Source organism: Bombyx mori, chromosome 1, assembly GCF_030269925.1.
Source record: "Bombyx mori chromosome 1, ASM3026992v2".
Classification (NCBI taxonomy): Eukaryota; Metazoa; Arthropoda; class Insecta; order Lepidoptera; family Bombycidae; genus Bombyx; species Bombyx mori.
In genome coordinates this window covers 15,175,034-15,197,158 of record NC_085107.1, presented here as the reverse complement: position 1 = coordinate 15,197,158, position 22,125 = coordinate 15,175,034, and the positions used below count along the sequence as shown (strand labels likewise).

Here is a 22,125-nt window from a genome sequence, read left to right as displayed (position 1 = left end):
ATACGGTCGGAACTAACAAGTTAGCCTAAAATGAGAAAAACAAAATTATCTCAGAACAAAAAATAAATTTTGGTATAATATATTATTATTTTGTGATGTTAAAAATAAGAACGTTGTAAAATAGCACCAAATAATATAACCAATTTTAGGTCAATAAACTTATATTTTAATTTATTTAATTTCTGAATTGAACATAATCACTTAAGTTATTTATTTTCTCTTTTGTTTTTTATTATTAGTTTTTAAAGCCGGCATTTTCGAAAAAAAAAACAGCCAAATTAAAATGGGCTATTTTATAGAATATCTTCGTTAAAAGATTAATAAAGAAATGCAGTTGCAATTTTCCAATGTAATGTGCATTTTAGTGTTGCACGCTTACTAGGAGAATACAACATGAGAGGAGCTTCGTGGAAAGTGATGCACATATTTTGTGCAGTTATCAATGTCCGTAATTGGAACTGATTCCATTTTATTTTATTTCATTTTCACATTCATGTCAGGCAGAGTTGTATTATAAATTTTTTGCACAGAAATTTAAGACTCTAATTCTTACATTTTTAACTAGTATAATGTACCAAATTACTTTTGTATTTTTATTCAAAATTTATTAGTGCGAATTGTACCAGTAATAATCTCGTGACCAAGGGCGGATCCAGCTTTGGTGCCAGGAGGGGGTCACATAGTCATAGTCAAGTCAAGAACTTATAATTTAATTTTGATAACAATAGATACAAGTAAAAAGTAGGTTTTTTATTAATGGACGTAAGTACTGTACTTAAAAATATTTATTCTTTATTGTACACTTGAAAAACTTAACACATAATAACTTGTACATATTTAAAAGCTTTTATTTTTAAAAGCATTAAAATCAATGTGGTCACCACGATACACTTGATTTCATTGTGTGAATTTATCTAAGATTTTATTAGGTTGGGTTAGAAACCTTATGCTCTTCAATCTCTCTCATCCAAAAAATATATATAAGTAGGTACATAAGTCACGCAGGACTCTTTCAGTAAGTAGGTACCTTTTTTTTTTAACGCTGGGGAATCCATTTACGGATACCCGGTCGAGGGGGGTAAGAGACTGGGTTATGTCGGACTCCGGCGCCTCCACAGAAGAACAGGGAGAAGAAGAAGACAGGGGTCCTCCTCTTCTCCCAATTCCTGCCGGGAGACTACGCCTTGAGAAAGGCGCACGAGGCACTGCACGGCGTCAGCCACCAAGAGCTACCCCGCAAAACCGACTACCGACTAAACCCCATCGAGCCCCACCATTCCGACTCCACGAAACCCACGGTACCGCACAGTGCGCGCCGAAGGCTCGCCGTCGCCGGTACCCATCCTGTTAATAGGACGGCACTCCATTCCCGGGAAAATCCCGCAAGACGTCGTCTCGGACACACCGTGAGCGGTGCACAGGAGCCACCTTGCGCCGCCTCACCACCGGACCAACAGCCGAGTACCGGGCACCCCCGCACCCGGCACCCGACAGCCCCTACGGGAGATGAACGGGAGCTTCGCGCCCGTGCCGTCCATTCCGCCTTCTTCGCTGAGAAGCCGAAGAGGGATCCCACTCCCTTTCGCGCTCCTCAGCCTCACGGAACGCCATGACCAGGTCGCAAAACCTGGTCATGGCCTCCCAAGAATTCTGGTCCTCTAGCATGCGGGCGATGACAGCCCGCAAGGAGAGGTCTCTCCCCAGCACCGTGATGAGGTCTCGCCGCGAGCGCTCCCAACGCGGGCACCCTTCGAGTGTGTGCTGAGCGTCATCATCCGGATGCCCACACTGGTGGCAACCCGGATGTGGCTCTCTCCTGCAAACCTTCCACAGGTACCTCTCGAAGCAACCATGCCCCGAGAGGACCTGCGTTAGGTGGAAGGAGAGCACGCCGTGTCGTCTATCTAACCATGCCTCCAGCACGGGCACCAGGGCCTCGAGGGTGCGTCGGCGAGTGAGTGAAGTTTGGCCAAGCTCCTCCAGCAACCGCTCCCTCCACTCGGCGTACGCCAGATGACGCGCAGCACGCCTCCACCGACCGACAGCCGAAGGGCCGGGCGTCCGTCCCCGACTCAGGGACTGTGTTCTGCGCCGGTATACCGCAGCTGCTACCTCGGCCTCGAGATCCCAAGGAAGGGAACCGGCGAGGGCGCAGGCGACCTCCCGGGAGATCGTACGGTACCCCCTGATGACCCTCACCGCGAGCACCTGCTGCGCTCGTAGCAGTAAAGCTGCATTGCGCGCAGAGAGTGCGGGCGACCACACGGGAGCGCCGTACAAAGCCATACTGCGCACGACCCCCAGGTACAGACGCCGGACGCCGGCGCTGCAACCACCGACGTTGGGGAGAAGACGGGCTAGTGCACCCGCCATCCCCAGCAGCTTCGGGACTAACTCACCAAAGTGGTGGTCGAAGCGCCATCGACTGTCCAGCACAAGGCCCAAATATTTGAGCTTCGGCTGGACAGCGATCGATACTCCGCCGACTATGAGATTCGCTCCCGGAGGAGGTCCCCTCCGGACTGGGTGAAAGCACACCGCTTCGGACTTGCGGAGGGCCACCTCAAGACCTAATCTCCGAATGCGACTAACGACGGTGGAGACCGCCGCCGTCGCAAGGATCGCTGCGGCTCTGTAGTCAGCTCCGCGGGCCGTCACCAGCGTGTCGTCGACATAGCACACTACGTCGACGCCACGCAGGCTAGCACCGCGCAATACCCAGTCGAAACCGATGTCCCACAGGAGTGGTCCAAGTACCGACCCCTGCGGGACCCCGCACGACACCGCTTTCCGTCCCCACCCCCTCCTCTCGGGGAAGACCACATTTCGCCCTGAGAGGTAATCCTCTATCAGGGTGCGGAGACTAGGGGGGACGCGGTGAAACCGGAGCGATTCCACGATCGTGCTCCAAGGGATCGTGTTGAAGGCGTTGGCGATATCAATCGACACAGCCAATAACACGCCCCCCTCGGAGCACGCACGATCGGAGAGGTGGCGGACGCGCAAGACCGCGTCCATGGTGGAGCGACCTCTCCGGAAACCATATTGGTTAGGAGCCAGGTCAGGCCCAACGCTTTCGAGGTGCTGGACGAGGCGACTGGCGACGATGCGCTCGAGGAGCTTACCAGCCTCGTCCAGCACGACGATTGGGCGGTACCCGCTTGGCTCGTCACGTGGCCGGCCTTCCTTAGGAATAAGGACAAGCCGACCAGTCAGTAAGTAGGTACCTACATATCTACCTATGAGGTACTTTATGAGCATTAACAACAATAACATTTAAGTTAAAACACACACACTGGGATAATGAGAAACTGATTACTTGCCATTTCTTGTAATTAATGAATTTACAGTAACAATTTTTAAGAATACTCATAAAGGTACAATTATAACACATTAAAGCTAGAAATAAATTTTAGTTTTTTAACTTAGAACTATGTTATGATATGTTGAAGTTTAGTCGTTCCGATTCCGATTGAGGTTAGGATTCAATTTGAGGTTAGGCCTAGCTAGACGTTACGTAGTCGACAAGCGCGCGCGAGTGTGGCGCGGTAAAATTAAAAATTTTCGATGCGTTCGTTCCCAAACAATTGCCATCATACAAAGTTATTTTAATATATTAAATTAATTAAGGAGCAACAATATATTGTGTCCTAAAATCATTATGTTCAATATGTGGTCCACCTAGGTCCTGGAACCAGCTCAGGGGGGGGTCATGACCCCCATGACCCCCCCCCTGGATCCGCCCTTGCTCGTGACATGTCAAAATACAGTAAATTTCATACCTTCAGTTGCATGCAGTACCAAAGTTGCATGTCTACTAGAAGAACACGCCATGTGAGAAGCTTCGAGGCAACTAATGCACATATTTCGTGAAATTATGAATTGTCGAAATTGGATATTTTTTCATTTCATATTATTTTATTTTCACGTTCTTGTGAGACATACTTGTATAATAATTTCTTCTCAAAGAAATTTACGCCTTAATTCTTAGTCTTTTAATTAGTATATACCAAGCAACATTTGTATGTTTAGTTAAAATTTATTAGTGCCTATTGTACGAGCTACAATCTCGTGATATATTTAAAAATACAGTAAATTTATATCTTCAGGCTACAGCTGTTTCCTACTACTAACCAGAAGTATAAGAAAGAGAGAAAAACGTTTGATAAAAAAGGGGGAAATGTTACTTACACCTACCTGTTAAACAATAACTTGGTTAAAAGATTAATTAATAATAAAGAAATGCAGATGCAATTTTGCAATACAATGTGCGTTTTGGTGTTTCCTGTCTACTAGGAGAACATGCCCGTGAGGAGCTTCGAGGAAAAAATGCACATAATTCGCGAAATTATGAATTCTCGAAATTGGATATATTTTCATTTTATATTATTTGATTTTCACGTTCTCGTGAGACATACTTGTATAATGATTTCTTCTCAAAGAAATTTACACCTTAATTCCTACTCTTTTAATAAGTATATACCAAGCAATATTTGTATGTTTAGTTAAAACTTATTAGTGCGAATTGTACGAGTGAAAGTCTCGTGATATATTTAAAATACAGTAAATTTATATCTTCAGGCTACAGCTGTTTTCTGCTACTAACCAGAAGTACAAGAAAGAGAGAAAAACGGTTGATAAAAAAGGGGGAAACGTTACTTACACCTATTAAGCAATATGTAGTTAGTTAATTAAAAGATTAATAAAGAAATGCAGTATCAATATTCCAATGCAATGTGCATTTTGGTGTTGCATGCTTACTAGGAGAACACAACATGAGAGGAGCTTCGTGGAAAGTGATGCACATATTCCGTGCGGTTATCAATGTCCTTAATTAGAACTGATTTCATTTTATATTATTTCATTTTCACGTTCTTGTGAGACAGAGTTGTATTATAAGCATTTCGCAGAGAAATTGAAGACACTAATTCTTACATTTTTAATTAGTAGGTATGTATTAAGCACTATTTGGATATTCAGCTCAAATTTATAAGTGCATTTTGTACGAGTAACAATCTCGTGACATATTTAAAGTACAGTAAATTTACATCTTCAGGCTACAGCTGTTTTCCAATACGATTTAGAAGTACAAGAAAGGGAGAAAAACGGGTAATAAAAAAGGGGGAAACGTTACTTAGGCCTATAAAGCAATAGTTAGTTAAAAATTAACAAAGAAATGCAGTTTCAATGTTCCAATTTGATGTGCATTTTAGTCTTGTACGTTAACTAGGAAAACACAACATGAGAGGAGCTTCGTGGAAAGTGATGCACATATTTCGTGCGGTTATCAATGTCCTTAATTAGAACTGATTTCATTTTATATTATTTCATATTCACGTTCATGTGAGACATACTCGTATAATTATTTCGTGTCAAAGAAATTTACGCCTTAATTCTTACTCTTTTAATTAGTATATACCAAGCAACATTTGTACGTTTAGCCATTTATTAGTGCGTGATGTACGAGTTACAATCTTGTGATATATATTAAAAAATACAGTAAATTTTATATGTTCAGGCTACAGCTGTTTCCTACTACTAACCAGAAGTACAAGAAAGAGAGAAAAACGTTTGAGAAAAAAGAGGGAAATGTAACTTACAGCTACTAATTAAACAATAAGTTACCTATTTAAAATACTATTAATAAAGAAATACAGGTGCATCCAATGCAACGTGCATTTTAGTGTTGCATGTCTACTAGGAGAATACGCCATGTGAGAAGGTTCGAGGAAAGTAATGCACATATTTCGCGAAATTATGAATTCTCGAAATTGGATATCTTTTCATGTTATATTATTTGATTTTCACGTTCTTGTGAGACATACTCGTATAATTGTTTCGTGTCAAAGAAATTTACGCCTTAATTCTTACTCTTTTAATTAGGACTAGAGGCCCCGCAGTAGTCGAAATTCGACTATAATTAATTGGAATTGTAAGTTTGTACACTATTATGCTTGTATTTTACAATTCTATAATCCTAAATTTCGCCAAGATTACACTATAAAAATTATTAACAAAGACAAACAATATTTCATCTATTCTCAATTTGACAACAGACGTTAAGAACAAAAGTTTGACAATAAATAATATGCATGCGTGTGTGCGTCAAATACATGGTAAGTAGCGTGTGTAATATTTTCTTTATCGATTTAATGTATCTTTTATTCATTATTTAAAAAAAATATTAGCATTGTACACTTCTTCTCTATATTCCCTATAGGTGTGGAAAATTTCATACTTCTCCGTCCGCGCAATTTTCGTAAAAAGGGATACAAAGTTTTTGCTTCACGTATTAATATATAGATACACCAAGCAACATTTGTATGTTTAGCCATTTATTAGTGCGTGATGTACGAGTTACAATCTTGTAATATATTTAAAAATACAGTAAATTTATATGTTCAGGCTACAGTTGTTTCCTACTACTAACCAGAAGTACAAGAAAGAGAGAAAAATGTTTGAGAAAAAAGAGGGAAATGTAACACTTACAGCTATTAAATTAAACAATAAGTTACCTATTCAAAATACTATTAATAAAGAAATGCAGGTGCATCCAATGCAACGTGCATTTTAGTGTTGCATGTCTACTAGGAGAACACGCCATGTGAGAAGGTTCGAGGAAAGTAATGCACATATTTCGCGAAATTATGAATTCTCGAAGTTGGATATCTTTTCATGTTATATTATTTGATTTTGACGTTCTTGTCAGACATACTCGTATAATTGTTTCGTGTCAAAGAAATTTACGCCTTAATTCTTACTCTTTTAATTAGTACTAGAGGTCCCGTAGTAGTCGAAATTCGACTATAATTAATTGGAATTGTAAGTTTGTACACTATTATGATTGTATTTTATACTTCTATAATCACAAATTTCGCCAAGGCTTACACTTTTCTTCTTCTTCTTCTTCTTCTCAGTCGTGTCACTCTTGATAGAGTGGTCGTGATCGTCATGTAGTGTTGGAAGGGGCAGACTTGATGCATCTCACGATGTCGCGCCATCTCTTATAACTTAAAGAATATTAATAAAGACAAACAATATTTCATCTATTCTCAATTTGACCACAGACGTCAAGAACAAAAGTTTGACAATAAATAGTATGCATGTAATGTTTTCTTTATTGATTTAATGTATCTTTTATGCATTATGTTATAAAATTTTTGCATTGTGCACTTCTTCTCTATATTCTCTATAAGTGTGGAAAATTTCATACTCCTCCGTCCTCGCAATTTTCGTAAAAAGGGATACAAAGTTTTTGCTTCACGTATTAATGTATAGATATACCAAACAACATTCGTATGTTTAGTTAAAATTTATTAGTGCGTGCTGTACGAGTTACAATCTCGTGATATATTTAAAAATATAGTAAATTTTATATGTTCAGGCTACAGTTGTTTCCTACTACTAACCAGTAGTACAAGAAAGAGAAAAAAGTTTGAGAAAAAAGTGGGAATGTTACTTACACTTATTAAACAATAAGCTATTTAAAAAATTAATAATACAGAAATGCAGGTACAATTATCCAATGCACGTGCATTATAGAGTACATGTGTACAAGGACAAGACATCACGAGAGGAGATTTGAAGAAAGTGATGCACATATTTCACGCACTTATCAATGATCATAATTGGAACTGATTTAATTTTTTAATATTTAATTTTCACGTTCTTGAGAGACAGTTTATTACGAACTTTGACAAAGACACTAATTCTTACTTGCTTAATTAGCATGATGCACCAAGCAACTTTTGTACTTTTAGTAAAAATTTATTAGTGCGAGTTACACGAGTAATAATCTCGTGACATATTTAAAATACAGTAAATTTACATCTTCAGGCTACAGCTGTTTTCTTCTATTAACTATAAATACAAGAAAGAGTGAAGAACGGTTAATAAAAAAGACGGAAATAGTACTTACACTTTACACAGTAAACAATAAATTAATTAAAAGATTATTTGTTCCCTCGGCACCTGCGCGGGGTTCGCGGGGTAGCTCTTGAGAGCAATGGCGGCAACAGAGGCTCACTACGAGATAAGATGTTTCGAGTTACTAAAGATATGCAGTTGCAATTTTGGAATGGAATGTGCATTTTACTGTTGCATGTTAACTAGGAGAATATACTATGAGAGGAGCTTCGAGGAAAGGGATGCACATATTTCGCGCGCTTATCACTGTCCGTAATTGGAGCGGATTTCATTTTATATTTATTTCATTTTTACGTTCTAGTGATGAGATATAATCACACGTATTCCTATTTTTTGGCAAGAAAATAATTAAGACTTAATTCTTCGTTTGTAATTAGTATATTCTAAGCAGCATTTGAATTTTCAGCCACAAATTTATAAACACGTATAGTAATATTAATAGGTAGTCTCGTGATATATTTACAGATACCGTAAATTTATATCTTGAGCCTAGAGCTGTTTTCTAGTAGTAACTAGATATTATAAATTTTCGATATATCACGTTCCTCAGTGCCTGTTGTCAGATACAATTTAATTAATTATTTTATAATCTGAAACAACCTGGGATATTTTGAAAAATTACTCAGCTTTGCGGTCCATAACGCTCGATAGATTTAAATCAAAACGGAAAAATTATTTGAGTTCACATTTCAATACAAATTGAATTTATTATTAAAATTAAATTACTCATTTATTTTTGTTCTTTTGATTACAGCTTTAATAATATGCATAGTACGATAACTAATTACTGTTTTTCATACGAGGGCTGTGAAGAGAGAACTGATTAATATATAGCCAATAAATAGTTTGGCCACGCACCAAGGCTATTATATTAATGTATTGTTAATAGCCACTTATAATCAAACGTGTTGTACGCTTGTAAGATGTAAAAAACTAATGTTGTTATGGAATGTGTTCTTAATCGGTATACAATAAAAACAAAACCAATTAATTGACGACAAGGTTTTTGCTTCTCAAACTATTTATTTTAAACAAAAGTGGAAAAGTTAGCGAACGTGTCGACCTGGTGTTAAGTGGTTATCGGAGCCCAAAGACAGATTTACAATAAATAGTCATTTCACCATTAGCAACAACAGATGACAAACAAACAAGCAAATGAAATTGTTTGCAATTTTTTTTTATCTCAGCATATTGCAACGAACGCAATGTCGTTGATGCAACTGTACCAGGAGAGTATGACATCAGAGTAGGTTTAAGTTTTGTAAACGTTTGTGTATTATCGGAGCTGAATTTTTTTAATGCAAACTTAAAGTAAATTAATTCTAAATTCAAAATGTTTCCAAATCTGATTTCAAATTTAGATTTAAGTTCTTCTTTCGGATTTTCTTGTGTTTTAATATCAAAATTTATTAACTAAGATTACATTTCTTTTCAATTTTTGTATGCACATATTAATATTATTTTATATTATATTTTATGTTTAATGAGTGCGTATCACTCTGAGACGATTCGAATGCATCAACGCATAATTTGGTAATATCTTTTTACTTAAAATCAGACTAAACTTATTTATAAAAAAGTATACAAAATAATTTGCATTATGTAGTCTCTACGTATTTAAAATGGTGTATGAATTTTAAAGTAGGCTTTGTCGTCGTGGCCTAAAGGATAAGACGTCCGGTGCATTCATTCGTGTTGAGCGATGCAACGATGTTCGAATCCCATAGGCGGGTACCAATTTTTGTAATGAAATACGTATTAACAGATGTGCATGATTGATTTCCACGGTGAAGGAATAACACCGTGTAATAAAAATCAAACCCGCAAAATTATAATTTGAAGGGTGGGGCAGCCGTTGTAACTATACTCGTACCTTAGAACTCATATCTCAACTTGGGGGGGCGGCATTTACTTTGTAGATGTCTGTGGACTCAAATAACTACTTAACACAAGGTGGGCCGTGAGCTCGTCCACCAATCTATGCAATTAAAAAAAAAAAACGGCTACGAATATAGCATTGTTCCAAAATCTCTTTCACAATACAACTGTATTCGTTCATTCAAATCGCAACGTGCAACTATCTGCAACCTATCTTTTCTCATTGATGTAACTTGTTATAACAAACAATATAAACAAACAACCCCGCAGGGAACATTCAATATTTAATTAAAGGTGACGAAAAGACCGATTGATTTGTTTCACAAAGCTAAAAGGCGATCTTGTGTTTCAGCAGAGCTCCGACTCGATTTCATACTAACTCTATGGTTGATATGACATTTGATATTACCGTAGATAAATTTCGTAATTCACGGACTTTTTTAGCAGTATAATATAACATTACATGTTCACGATTTCAATATTTTGAATCTCTGATAAGACAATTTACATAATTTATAAAAAAAATATATGCACAAAGCGAGATATAGAACACTATAAAAACAAAAAGATTATTCGTATAAAATTAATTTTATTTGAATTATTACAAGCATGGACCGTCAGTATTTAAGGTCGACGACATCAATAGAAATTTCCGTGACATGTTTCGGCTTTCAAAATCGCTACCGTTAAAATGTATAATTAAAATTAACGATTTAACAGACATAAACTTTAGTGCTATCGGAACACTAAATGTATTAGTATCGTTATCCTCAAAACCGTTATTAGCATTTGAGTTTAAGTGCAGGGTTACAACTAAAATGCGATGACCATACATATATTTTGTTGAAATTTTTTTTTGGAATCGTTTGCAAAGCTCTAATCAAAATAGAATTTATTTATGTACATAATGTACGAAATTTATAACTCTGGAAAGTAAATAAAATTGCTTAATAGTTGACATTATTTTCTCTTCTTGTGAACATTCTTGTGGACATTGTGTTGCCCAGAATAGTACAACCCTATTTCTTTTTGTGAGTATAGTAAAATTTCTCTTAGTGTTATAACAACGAAGTTGAGCATAACAACCATTGAGCAATTACTTGCGTAGTGCAATAATATTGCGCCTCAGGAATAGGTGCCACCGTCGCAGCCTAGGTATTGCTGTCGTGTGTTCGCAAACCTACTCTGATGTCATACTCTCCTGGTACAGTTGCATCAGCGACAATGCGTTCGTTGCAGTTTCCGGATATTAAAAAATGCGACTGGAAAATTATAAAAGAACAATTAATTTATCGATCGCTTCTTCGTTTATCTAACGTTTGCAAACCCGGGTGTGTATGTATCATAACCCAGCCTATTTCTACCGCGAAGAAGTCATGTTTTGCGGTTTGATGGGTAAGATAGTCATTAAAATACATATTATATAATTCTGACTTCGAACTCGTACCACAATGAGGGTGGCGGCAAACGCGTTGTGATGTCTGTGGATTTCGGTAACCACTCTACATCAAGTGGGCCGTGAGCTCGTTCACTGAATACACAATATGTAAACAAAAAAATACACTATTTGCTCAAAACACGATTTCACAGACTAAATTTTTTATTTATTATAAGCATTACTATAATTTATGCACCAAACAAAAAAGTTGTACGCAGACGGATTTAATGTCACGATCATTCTGTTGCGTTCGACCGTACTCGTAGTATGGTCCAGGGACAGACTTATCAGGTAAATTAAAAATATTGAAATTATAGAAAACAAATAAAGTTAAAAATACTGTTAGTGTCTGTCCTGGGTTTTAGTTGCTAGGCAATATCCGTAGATTAATCTAAATATAAAAATCTATAATACCTACTTAGTATCCTTAAAACATAACTTCGCCATTTTCTTGGTTATGGTTATAGTAATAATAGTTATAGTTAATGTTATTAAAGAATAAAAAAAAATTGAATTACTACTACATGGAAATAACGTACCAAAATTACATTCATTGTTAACATTATAGTATTTTATTCCTGTTTTGGTAGCTTACAGCTACTGAGTTTCTCGAGTGAGTCGCCATTCCGATCCGGTGGCAGATTCTGCGAAGCTCTTGCTAGCGCTAGGTTTTAGCGAACCCTCTCAGGTTGAATCCGTGAGTGATTACTTGTCCGCATGTAATTGGAATAGCCCCTTAGGCCAGCAGCGAACAGATAGGAAAAAAAAGATAGCTCTCAAACTTTGCCTATTACCGGAACCCTTAAACACTATTGCAATTCTCTTTCTACTGTCAAACTCTTCAAGCCGGAACGTATGAAAACATTCGCGACAGAAATACGCAGGACCGTGGTGCCTGTCTGCCTAAGCGACTTTAGGCGATTGGTGGATACGTCAGTTAAAAAAATCTGCACGCTTCTTTTTAATACGTGACAACACATCAGAGAAGTACACTGCGGAATTAAAAGAGAATATCTTGGAATTATTAAAACTTAACATAAAAAAAATTAAGCCATTTTAATGCCGGTTAAAAGTTTTTAGGATCAATCGTCTGAAAAAGAAATATTTTAAAGCCTAATTTTGTCACATTTGTTCGGAACACGGAAATCTAAAAGATATCATAGTTGTTTTTATTTCTTCCAAAACTAAATTCACAAGTTTTTAAATGTTTTTCCACGACGACGGTCGAAGGTCGCTCAGATCGGGAAGATCACCTTCAGAGCTATGTATGTACGTATTGTAAATTTGGCAACACAAGAGCTAATAATATACGTAAACGCAAAATAATGCATTTGTAAGCATGATGTCTTAATACATCTTAGTATATTTGTGTAGTTCTTAACCACATTTCTAAAAGCCGTGACTTTGAACGTTCCATTTAATTAATAAAATCATGATTTTTTATACAACATTATAATTATACAGCATGAATGTTAAAAATCATATATTTTAATACATAATTCAAATAGAATTGATTCAATTTCATCCAAAATAATATATACCTGGTGTAAATGCACCTGCAGGCATCGAACCCAACTTGAATTGTTTTCAAATCTTAATAGTACTTAAAAATTTAAACTTTTATTGTGAACCAACTAATGGGTTTCTTTCTTTTATAACAATATAAAGGTAAAAACCTTTTCGTGGTAAGACCATTTCATAGGAACATAGAGAAACATTACGTGAATACAGGAGCTTACTTCTATTGGAGTGCTTTAAATAAGCTAACCTTCAGATTACAGTACGCAAGATTACTTCGTGGCGGAAATAGCCAACACGCTGGTATTAATTATACTATAAATATTAAGTTGTAAATAAACAACCAAATAACACGATATAGTACATCATTTTCTAGAACTATTAAAAAAATACAATGCTTAAGTAGTTTTTTTAAATACTCGTACATCTGATATCGCACAGCTAACTCTAGAAACTAATATGTAACCAAACAATGAACGTGAATGCTACACGAATTGCACGCTACTTGCATTCTGACGTCACGGCTGACGTCATAGTCGTCTATGCCATAAATATACATGTTATATATATAGGTATGCCAGAATCTACATATTTAATTAGGCTACCGAGCAGTTCAGGTCATATTTAGGTCCTAGCACCGTTCCGTATTGACTAAATGCTAGGTCTCTTTAGGTTCGAGTACTAGGAGCGCATAAACCGCTAAGAGTAATATTAAAATCGAGATCTGTTTCCACAGTCATACGTTTCCCAGTGTTTGCGACGGCTGCACAATTATAATTTAGGGTTCCTTGACTTCGTAAAGGAAACGCCTTTTATACGAAAATAAAAATGATTGAAGTCAAATGCGAAAATGCAACACGAACTCTGCTCATCATCAAAAACAAAAGAAAGTTTTTTATCTGACATTCGCAAAAAATAAATCACCTGTGCCTCCAACACTTTGGCATGAAAATTATGTATAGTGTATTGATCAATACTGACACAGTAATTACTATGTACTCTGCATACAAAATTTTGAAAGAGACAATTATCTATCTCATGGATGCTAGACTCCACTGATTAGGGTGCGCCACTAGTCTGGCAAAAGTAGCACTAATCCAGTTTAGCAAGTTTTTAATGTTCCGTTAATAATAAATTTGCTATAGAATGAATAATAATAGCCGACTGTGTGTCTGGGACATTTGCGATTGTCTAGACGATAGAAAACTTGATTCGCAACCGTTAAGACCTCAAGTCACTTGTGCTTGTTATAGAAGGCAATTAATTTGCCTTTTAAGCAAATTTTTGCCATAAACAGGCAAACGTGCTCAATGCCACAGTTTGAAATGGTTACCGAAGCTTATACGCGCAGCGGTTAACCAGTCACTACGCGAATAGTGGAGCTGAAGGTCGCATTTTTTATGACGCGTATTGTTATACCTTCTTCAAATGTAAATATAATCGAAGAATTTATATTTGATCGCAGGACCACCGCAGCTACGCTGTGATTTGCTTTGCAGTATTATTCCATAGAAGGGCCCTAGTCTCGAGCACAATCGGATAAAAAAAATTAACGTACCACGATACCCAAAATCATATTTTTTTTAGAGAATAATGACTTTCGAAACATCAATGCAGCTAAAATAAACTTCTTAGTGTTTAGTGTGATCTGCCCTTATTGTTTTAAAAGGCAAATTTGAATATCACACTTGACTGACTGTTTCATTTAAGTTCTGTAATATTCAGATGAATAAATACCAAGGTGATGAGAATCTGCACATTTTATAATTTTACGTCACTTCTTATCATTGGCAGTTTCGTTCGGATCTGTTTCGCTTAAAACAGTTAATTTCTACAAATTATATATGGTTTAATATGTATAATTAAGTATATATTGTTTACATTGTGATAGTATTGTGGATTGTTGATCTTTGCGAAAGATCACATTTTTATCGTATTTTTACTGTTCGTAATATATTAACGTATGTATTTGCTCTTTTTTGATAATTTGACGTGTCTTAATTTGTGTACCTGAGTAAATCTAGGTGTCACTTAAGCCATTGAAATAAATTACAGAATTCTTAAATAAAATTATGGTTGGTGTATATTTACATAGCTTTACACATAACACACACACGGATGGCCGTTGGGGCCAGAAGGTTCTTGAGTGGCGACCGCGTACTGGAAGACGTAGCGTGGGTAGGCCTCCCTCCCACAAGGTGGGCCGACAACTTATTGAGGTTCGCAGGAATACACTGGATGCAGGCAGCGCAGGACCGGTCTTTGTGGCGAGGCTTGGGGGAGGCCTATGTCCGGCAGTGGACGTCCATGGGCTGATAGAATAGAGAATAGAACACATAAAAATATAAAGTTGACATTAAGTATGAGCCCAGGAAATTGGGGCACGAATTTCACACACACGGTCTTTCTTTAAAATTGCTCGAATCTTCACCACAGGAGATATTATTGCAAACAAAGACGTAATGAGAGCTGCACTTCTCGTATTGTAGCATGGAAATGCGTTTTGAACTGCAGCGGATGCTCAGAGTGACGTAGTTGAAAACTTTTACTTTCAATGTACGCAGCAGGCTTGTATTGATTAGTTTCGTATATAACTATAACTCGATCTGGTCTAGACTTCATACATACTAGATCATCCTACGTTTCAACCGCTTTTGCAATCTTCTACTGGGTTATGTGAACCTGGTACTTTTTCGCGAAGTATTGCACTCGCTGCATAAAATTGCAGAGCGCTGATTTCATTAACGCTTGCGCTTTGTTCATGTTTGCACAAGTTGTTGCATTCTGAGTCTCTGGAGGTATCGATCACTGTGGAAAAGTGTATGGTGGCTTTTTTTTAATCTCACCGGATCTGTTTCATGTAATTTATTTTTCATATTCATTTATCTGGGCATATTTTACGAATTATCGAAAAATTAGCAGCAGGTTCGTGCATTCTGTAGAACGTGATAATCAAAGATAGACTTTAACGCTATCAGCATAAAGTAAGAAATTCATTGCCGTAAACATAAATTGCAGTCATGTTTTGGTGCAGTTTTCACTCAGCTCAGCTTCACGTATTAATATATAGATGTATAGGAAGCGTATAATATAATAGCTTAAAATCAACGCACGATTGGTGGCGCGTAAGTGGTATCAAGAGATTTCGTAACAATAACATCTTTTCAGGTTTGTTTTGTTGTCTTCATGAAAAAAATGTATCTGACCAGGGTTGGACCACACCGGAAACGTTTGAATACGTACGCAGTGCATCTCACTGTCTCTTTCCATTTCCATAATATTACTCCACCGTACTTTAAATTGCACTGTACGCAACAATGCGATCTTGATTTGTATTTGTCTTTAAAAATGATTCAATAAATTTTTTATTAAGAACTACATTTCATTGAAAGCCTTTAGGTGGAATATGGTTATCATTTGAGATATTTATATAAATTTATATCTTATTACGTGGTTTATATATGTATATTTATTCAATTTTATAGAAATTTCATTTTGAGATTAAAGTAAATGTCATACAGACTTTTACTTTTTACTGGTGGTAGGACCTCTTGTGAGTCCGCGCGGGTGGGTACCACCGCCCTGCCTATTTCTGCCGTGAAGCAGTAATGCGTTTCGGTTTGAAGGGTGGGGCAGCCGTTGTAACTATACGTGAAACCTTAGAACTTATATCAAGGTGGGTGGCGCATTTACGTTGTGGATGTCTATGGGCTCCAGTAACACCAGGTGGGCTGTGAGCTCGTCCACCCATCTAAGCAATAAAAAATAAGACTGGTAGTGCAAAGATACTAATGAAAATACAGATAATCTACGCAGAAAAAATGCACTCTGGTTCTATTACCGCACTGCATTTAGTGCAACGGTACACTTTGTACTGAAAATATTAGGGCACCATTCCCATTTTTAAAATAATTTCACATAGTAATTACTTCTCGCTTAAATACACTCAGCGAGTCGACAAATCAGCTTCTTTTGACTTCGGTACGTCAATCATTTAACATAATATAATATTGAAAAGTCAGATAAGACTTTCATACATTATTCAGCGGCACAGAAAGAGATAGACGTCAATTTATATCTGCGTAAAATAGTCTTTATCCCGAACGCTTAAAACTTCCGACCTGAACCACATTATGAAGCGAACTGTCCATGCTCGTGATGCCCTGGTACAGTGTGACCGTAAAGGCCAGTTGTGGAGGACATGTCGCAGGAAAAATATCGTTTCGCAGACTCAAACGACAGACAATACAAGAAATGTCCAGATGAATGCAGATGCACTAAGTTTTTAAATGTTGTCAATAAACATTTATTAATTTTAAAACAAAACGATATTATGATAATATAAATAGTGCAATTCTTTTATATTCGATTTACGATAAGCGTTTAAAATTTTTGCCTAGCTGACACATGAACCATTTGTGGAGTAATGGTGTTCGAGTTTAAAAATCCTACTAGTAACACGTGCCTGCAAACGATTTCTAAAATGAAGGAAACTATGACAAATGAAGAATGAATGAAGAAAAATTAAGACAGTAAATTTAGTAAATTTACGATATGAATGGCGGTTGCGATAATATAGCCTATTATTATAGCCTTATAGCTTTCATGCAATGATACAACTTGCCTACCTAATTCTACCGCGAAATATTAATGTGTTGAATGATGTTACATTAATAATATTGATAAAATTCCGATAAAAAGGATACGTCGACAATAAGACTATAATTTTATTAAAAATTATTCTTCAGATCAACCCGTTCTGAACTTTCGTAATATAATCTAAGCAACATTGGGAAACACGAGTATATTTCATAATTTTAAATACATTTGTTGTGGTGCTTAGCAACGTAACGTCGAATAATTAAACAAATACAAATGTAGATAATTCGATTATGTTTACTACCTGTTTGTAAATTTGCTTAATCTAGTTCACGTTAGCACAACGGAATTTTATGCACATTAACAGCTGATCAAACGGCCGTAGGTGTACATAGGCTAATAAATAACAAGACAGGGCCGGATAATCGTCAATTTATTGCCTTCCATGTGCATAGCCGTGCGTTTCTCAGAAGCAGCAGCACTCCCTTACGGCGATCATAAAACCTGCGGTAACATGTGCAATGGCAGCGTCTGCGTTCGTACCGATCTTTCTGTCTGATGCTCGCTTTAAATCGAATCACAAGGGAGATGAATGCACGTTTATGTGTCTCCAAAAATCCAACAATTATACCTATTAGATATTACGAGTTTTTGTTTTTAAATATGTAACCTGAATATTAACGAATAAAATTAACATCAATTTGCTGTCAACGTAACGATAATCCTATGCTGAATCTGTGTTATTGTTAAGAATATAACTTGTGTTGTATTAAATTAATGTTCTGGTGCAGAAACTAAGAGCGTGAGATCAGATATGTATTTTAGTTTACATGTTGATAATGGTGTATTGCGTGGCATACACGCCCGACTCCGGCAGCGCACTCGCGCATGATATGTTTACACGAAGCCCGTTTGTTCGAAACGTTTGATCTTTATAAATGCAATGGGTATTTCAAAAATATCGCCGTCGGCGGAACTCTAACGTACGCTTTCATAAAAAAAAAAAAATCGAAAATGATTTTTAAGAACGACAACCTTGATGCTCTGTTTATTCTCGGCTATAGGTGTTCCGTTTATGAGCATTTTTTGATTAAACTGAACTGACGTTGTGTTTGAAATCTTTAATTTAGTGTAGTCTGCAGAGCATCCCTTGGTGTCATGATTCTCGTGAGTCAGAATTAATGCAACCTTCTGCGTTCGTTGTGATCGCTGTTAAAGGAACACGAATGATAATTGAACGTTTGAAAAACATTCTGTTGACACAAGTAACAATTATAGGGTTTAATTCTAGTGACAGTCTACGTATATATTCTCGCAAAAAATACCGCGCGGTTGACAGAAGCGTGATGCTCTGTTACAGTTCCATTCTACACGATCTCCTTTTTTATTATAGAGAGTGCAAATTTATGCGCGAGTTTTAAATTCCACTCAGAGTTTATTTTTATTCCAAATTCAAGAGAAAAGAGGCCACATTATCTAGCACCATGTTTGAGTAAATCACCGACTATATTGTCAGAACCGACCTGTAACATTTCATCTGTTACAGCTTCCTCCAAATTAGTGGCTCGCGTATCGACTAACGGCACGTGATGTTTCAGGCAGCGATTATATGTAATCCAGATCAGCTATATGTTGCTGTCCATGTCGAGCAGTGGTTTCAAACATTCTTCCCGACTTTTGAGTCTATCGACAAACAATTTTCAATGAAAATTGAGCTAGCTGACCTCAAAAAGTCGTTTTATCTTACCGACAGGTTTGCCAGTATCTGCGAAATATTTGCTCATCTGATTTATATCAGAGGGTCACTGAATTGAGCTAATTTTTGACTCCCTTCACTATTCTTTGACTCATTTCTGCATTCTTTAACTGCGCTGAGGCTGATTTTATCATGTGTATTGATTTGAATGGTGCTATACTTTAATAGGAGGATTCCACGCTTAGTGATTAGTTCCGTGAGAACATATTTGTATTAATATCTAGTTTTCCATCCTAGATTATCTGCGAGGAGTAGAGATTCGGATTTTCAGATTATTAGCAACAGTAAAAACCGACAGCTTGCTCCGTACATAACCCGAAACACTTTTGCTTAACACATGTACCACTGGCGTGATTTTCTCTATCATATGCCATCGCTTTTATCTTGAGTGCATCCAAGCACACTGTATTACGGAGGGAATATAGTATTGTTTCAGGAATAGTTGCCAATTGCTGTCCATATCACCATAGACTAGGGCATTAAAAACATCATTTAAAAAAAATCTGAGTTAGTTTAATTTCTGAGAGAAAAGTGTAAACAATGTGTAACTGACATCATGCTCTACCACCTCGCCGGGATATAAGGTTGAAAATATAAAATTGTTGTATTGTCATCTGTACTTGATGGGTGTCCAAATTTACAAGTTAATCGAACGTTTTCTATTCTGTAGAAATACAAACAAGCACATACATATCAAGCTAATAAAAGCATATAAGTTAAACAAATATTGAAGTATCCAACATCTATAAAACTTAAGGATCAAAATTATTAAATTAATATAAGAGTTTGACTTAAGCATAAATACGATTTCAACAATATAACAACAAATTATAAATTATTAACTAAAAACCAAATGTTTGACTTGAAACAGTTTTCAGATGACTGTAACGTTATTCAACGATCACAAAATAGATTCAATTTACAGCGCTAGTCAATGTTATTCTTGACCAGTTTGCCCACACAACAATCAACTATTTGCAGATACTGAGTCGTTGCGGACGACCGCAAATTGCGCTTTCAGTTGTCTTAATAAACACATTTCGTTCGGTTTTTAATGAATGATTGAAAGAGAACGCGTTGAATGCTGTTTAAAATATCAATAGGCACATTCGGACTTTCAATGCGGGCTCGCGTTATTTTCTTAGTGGTTAGTAGCGTGATTTTGAGAGTAATCTGCCAATTATGACTGAGTACCATAAGAAACATGTTTTGGATGCGACTGTATTTAGAGTTATTTTAATATATATATATGTATACAAAAGCCGAAACATCTTCAAATTTTTTTTATTGGAAGCAATAGATTTTTTTCTTCATATTTAATTTGCAACTTTTTGTTTTCGCTCAACAATTCAACTTGTGCTAATAACGTTTTACGTACAGACTTTGGAACAGTAGTAAAAGCTTTGAAGTGAAGGTCCGTCGTTTGAAATTCGATTTTAACGGAAAGAAATACTCGAAAATCGAATCTAAAAATATATTCTATCTCTGAAGGTTTCACTTTTACCGCGTGTGTAGAATACACGTGGTTTTCTTGTCGTTTTCATAAAGGGTATCTCATGATCCTCAATGTAGGCAGTTACGGAAACTCACAGACATCAGAATGCGAATGTGCTAACGTAAAAGTCGGGGTTCACTTCGAAGTTTCAATAATTGGCTCAAACCTGATGACGTTGCTAACACGAACCCTAGCAAGACCGTGCTTCACAGAATCTACCACCGGATCGGAAGCGCGACGCACTGAGAAGATCCGGCGAGAAACTCAGTGGGCTGTATCTGAGGGCTAATTTACTCGTCGAGCCCTTGACTCCACTCGAGAACGGTAACCGGTGCTTGAGGTACCTAAAAGCACCGTATGACATACTTAGGCTGTTCTATGCATGACTGGATTATAACCGGTGTAAACAAAGCCGTGAAATCTAGTCGTACGTGCTTGCAATACTCCAAATAACCAGTAATTACACAGATATGTTTATTTTTGGGGTTTTGAATTTCAGTACACTTCGTTAATTCTTTCATCGTGGAAGTATTTACCAGTGAACAACTATTAAGTGCTTATTGAAACTAGCTAAAATACTGACTAAAATCCGAAACTTACTTTTTACGTTAGCTTTAATTTTCAAATGACATTTTAAAGGGACGATCAATAAGTAAAACATTGTCGAACATGCATTATGTAAACAAAAATCTGTTTTTTATTTCTCCACACATATTGGATTGTTCTATTCTCAATCAGTTATAAATAAACTCGGTAATTGACACAGTTCAACGCTTACAATGCACTGTGTGCGGTCACAGTGAAAATAAACAATTTCTTTCATAGACAGTATTTTTACACGGATATCTAATACATCCTTTATGTTCAAAACTTCCACTTTTATAAAATTTCATAGTAGTATTGTAATAAATTGAATATTCTATTTGATTTTTTTATTGCCAAATTCAAACGCAGAATTCATATTTACATACCAGCCTCCGCTATTTATTTTAAAATTTTTAACGTATCGCCGGAACATCCTAAAAACGTTTACCCTTTCACGTGCCCAAGTTGACCTTTGTTTATCTAATCCCTTTTTTGTTAAGTAATACTATACTTAAATAAATTTAACCAAACAAGTTTTTTTTTTAGTATTTTATTATTACGAGCGAAACTTTTTTGGTCTTCTGTAATTCTTTCCTACCAAAAAAATTTTTGTGTGCTCACGTAAACGCACGCTCCAAATATATAAATTCTAAATTTTTTTTTAACTACTATTTTATAGTACATTGTGAATAGTGCTGAAATAAATAGCTCAACATACATTTTGTTTATATAGGATGGATCGGAGGCGCAATACCAGAAATTGTAACGTCGTTTTTTACACCTGTCACTTGAGAAATCAACAGTTACTTTCAGGTAGAAAGTTTACGTTTTTCAATTACGCCGAAATCGCGAATTTTAATTGTGAAATGCATGTTTCAATGTCTGAATGAATATCCCGTGTCGATTAGACATACACGTAAAAATTAAAAT

General features: G+C 36.6%; 1 protein-coding gene across 2 annotated transcripts in view; it reads left to right on the top strand.

Moving 5' to 3' along the window:
* Positions 1-22,125, top strand: part of LOC101741693 (forkhead box protein F1-A) — a 53,046-nt gene that overhangs the window by 23,026 nt on the left and 7,895 nt on the right. Inside the window, exon 2 of one of the 2 annotated variants that reach the window (XM_038011725.2) lies at positions 21,929-22,008. The exons of the other annotated variant lie outside the window; for it this stretch is intronic. Coding sequence (XP_037867653.1) covers positions 21,929-21,987 — 59 coding nt within the window. The 3' untranslated portion in view covers positions 21,988-22,008. The remainder of the gene's footprint in view (positions 1-21,928; positions 22,009-22,125) is intronic. 2 annotated transcript variants of the gene reach the window in all.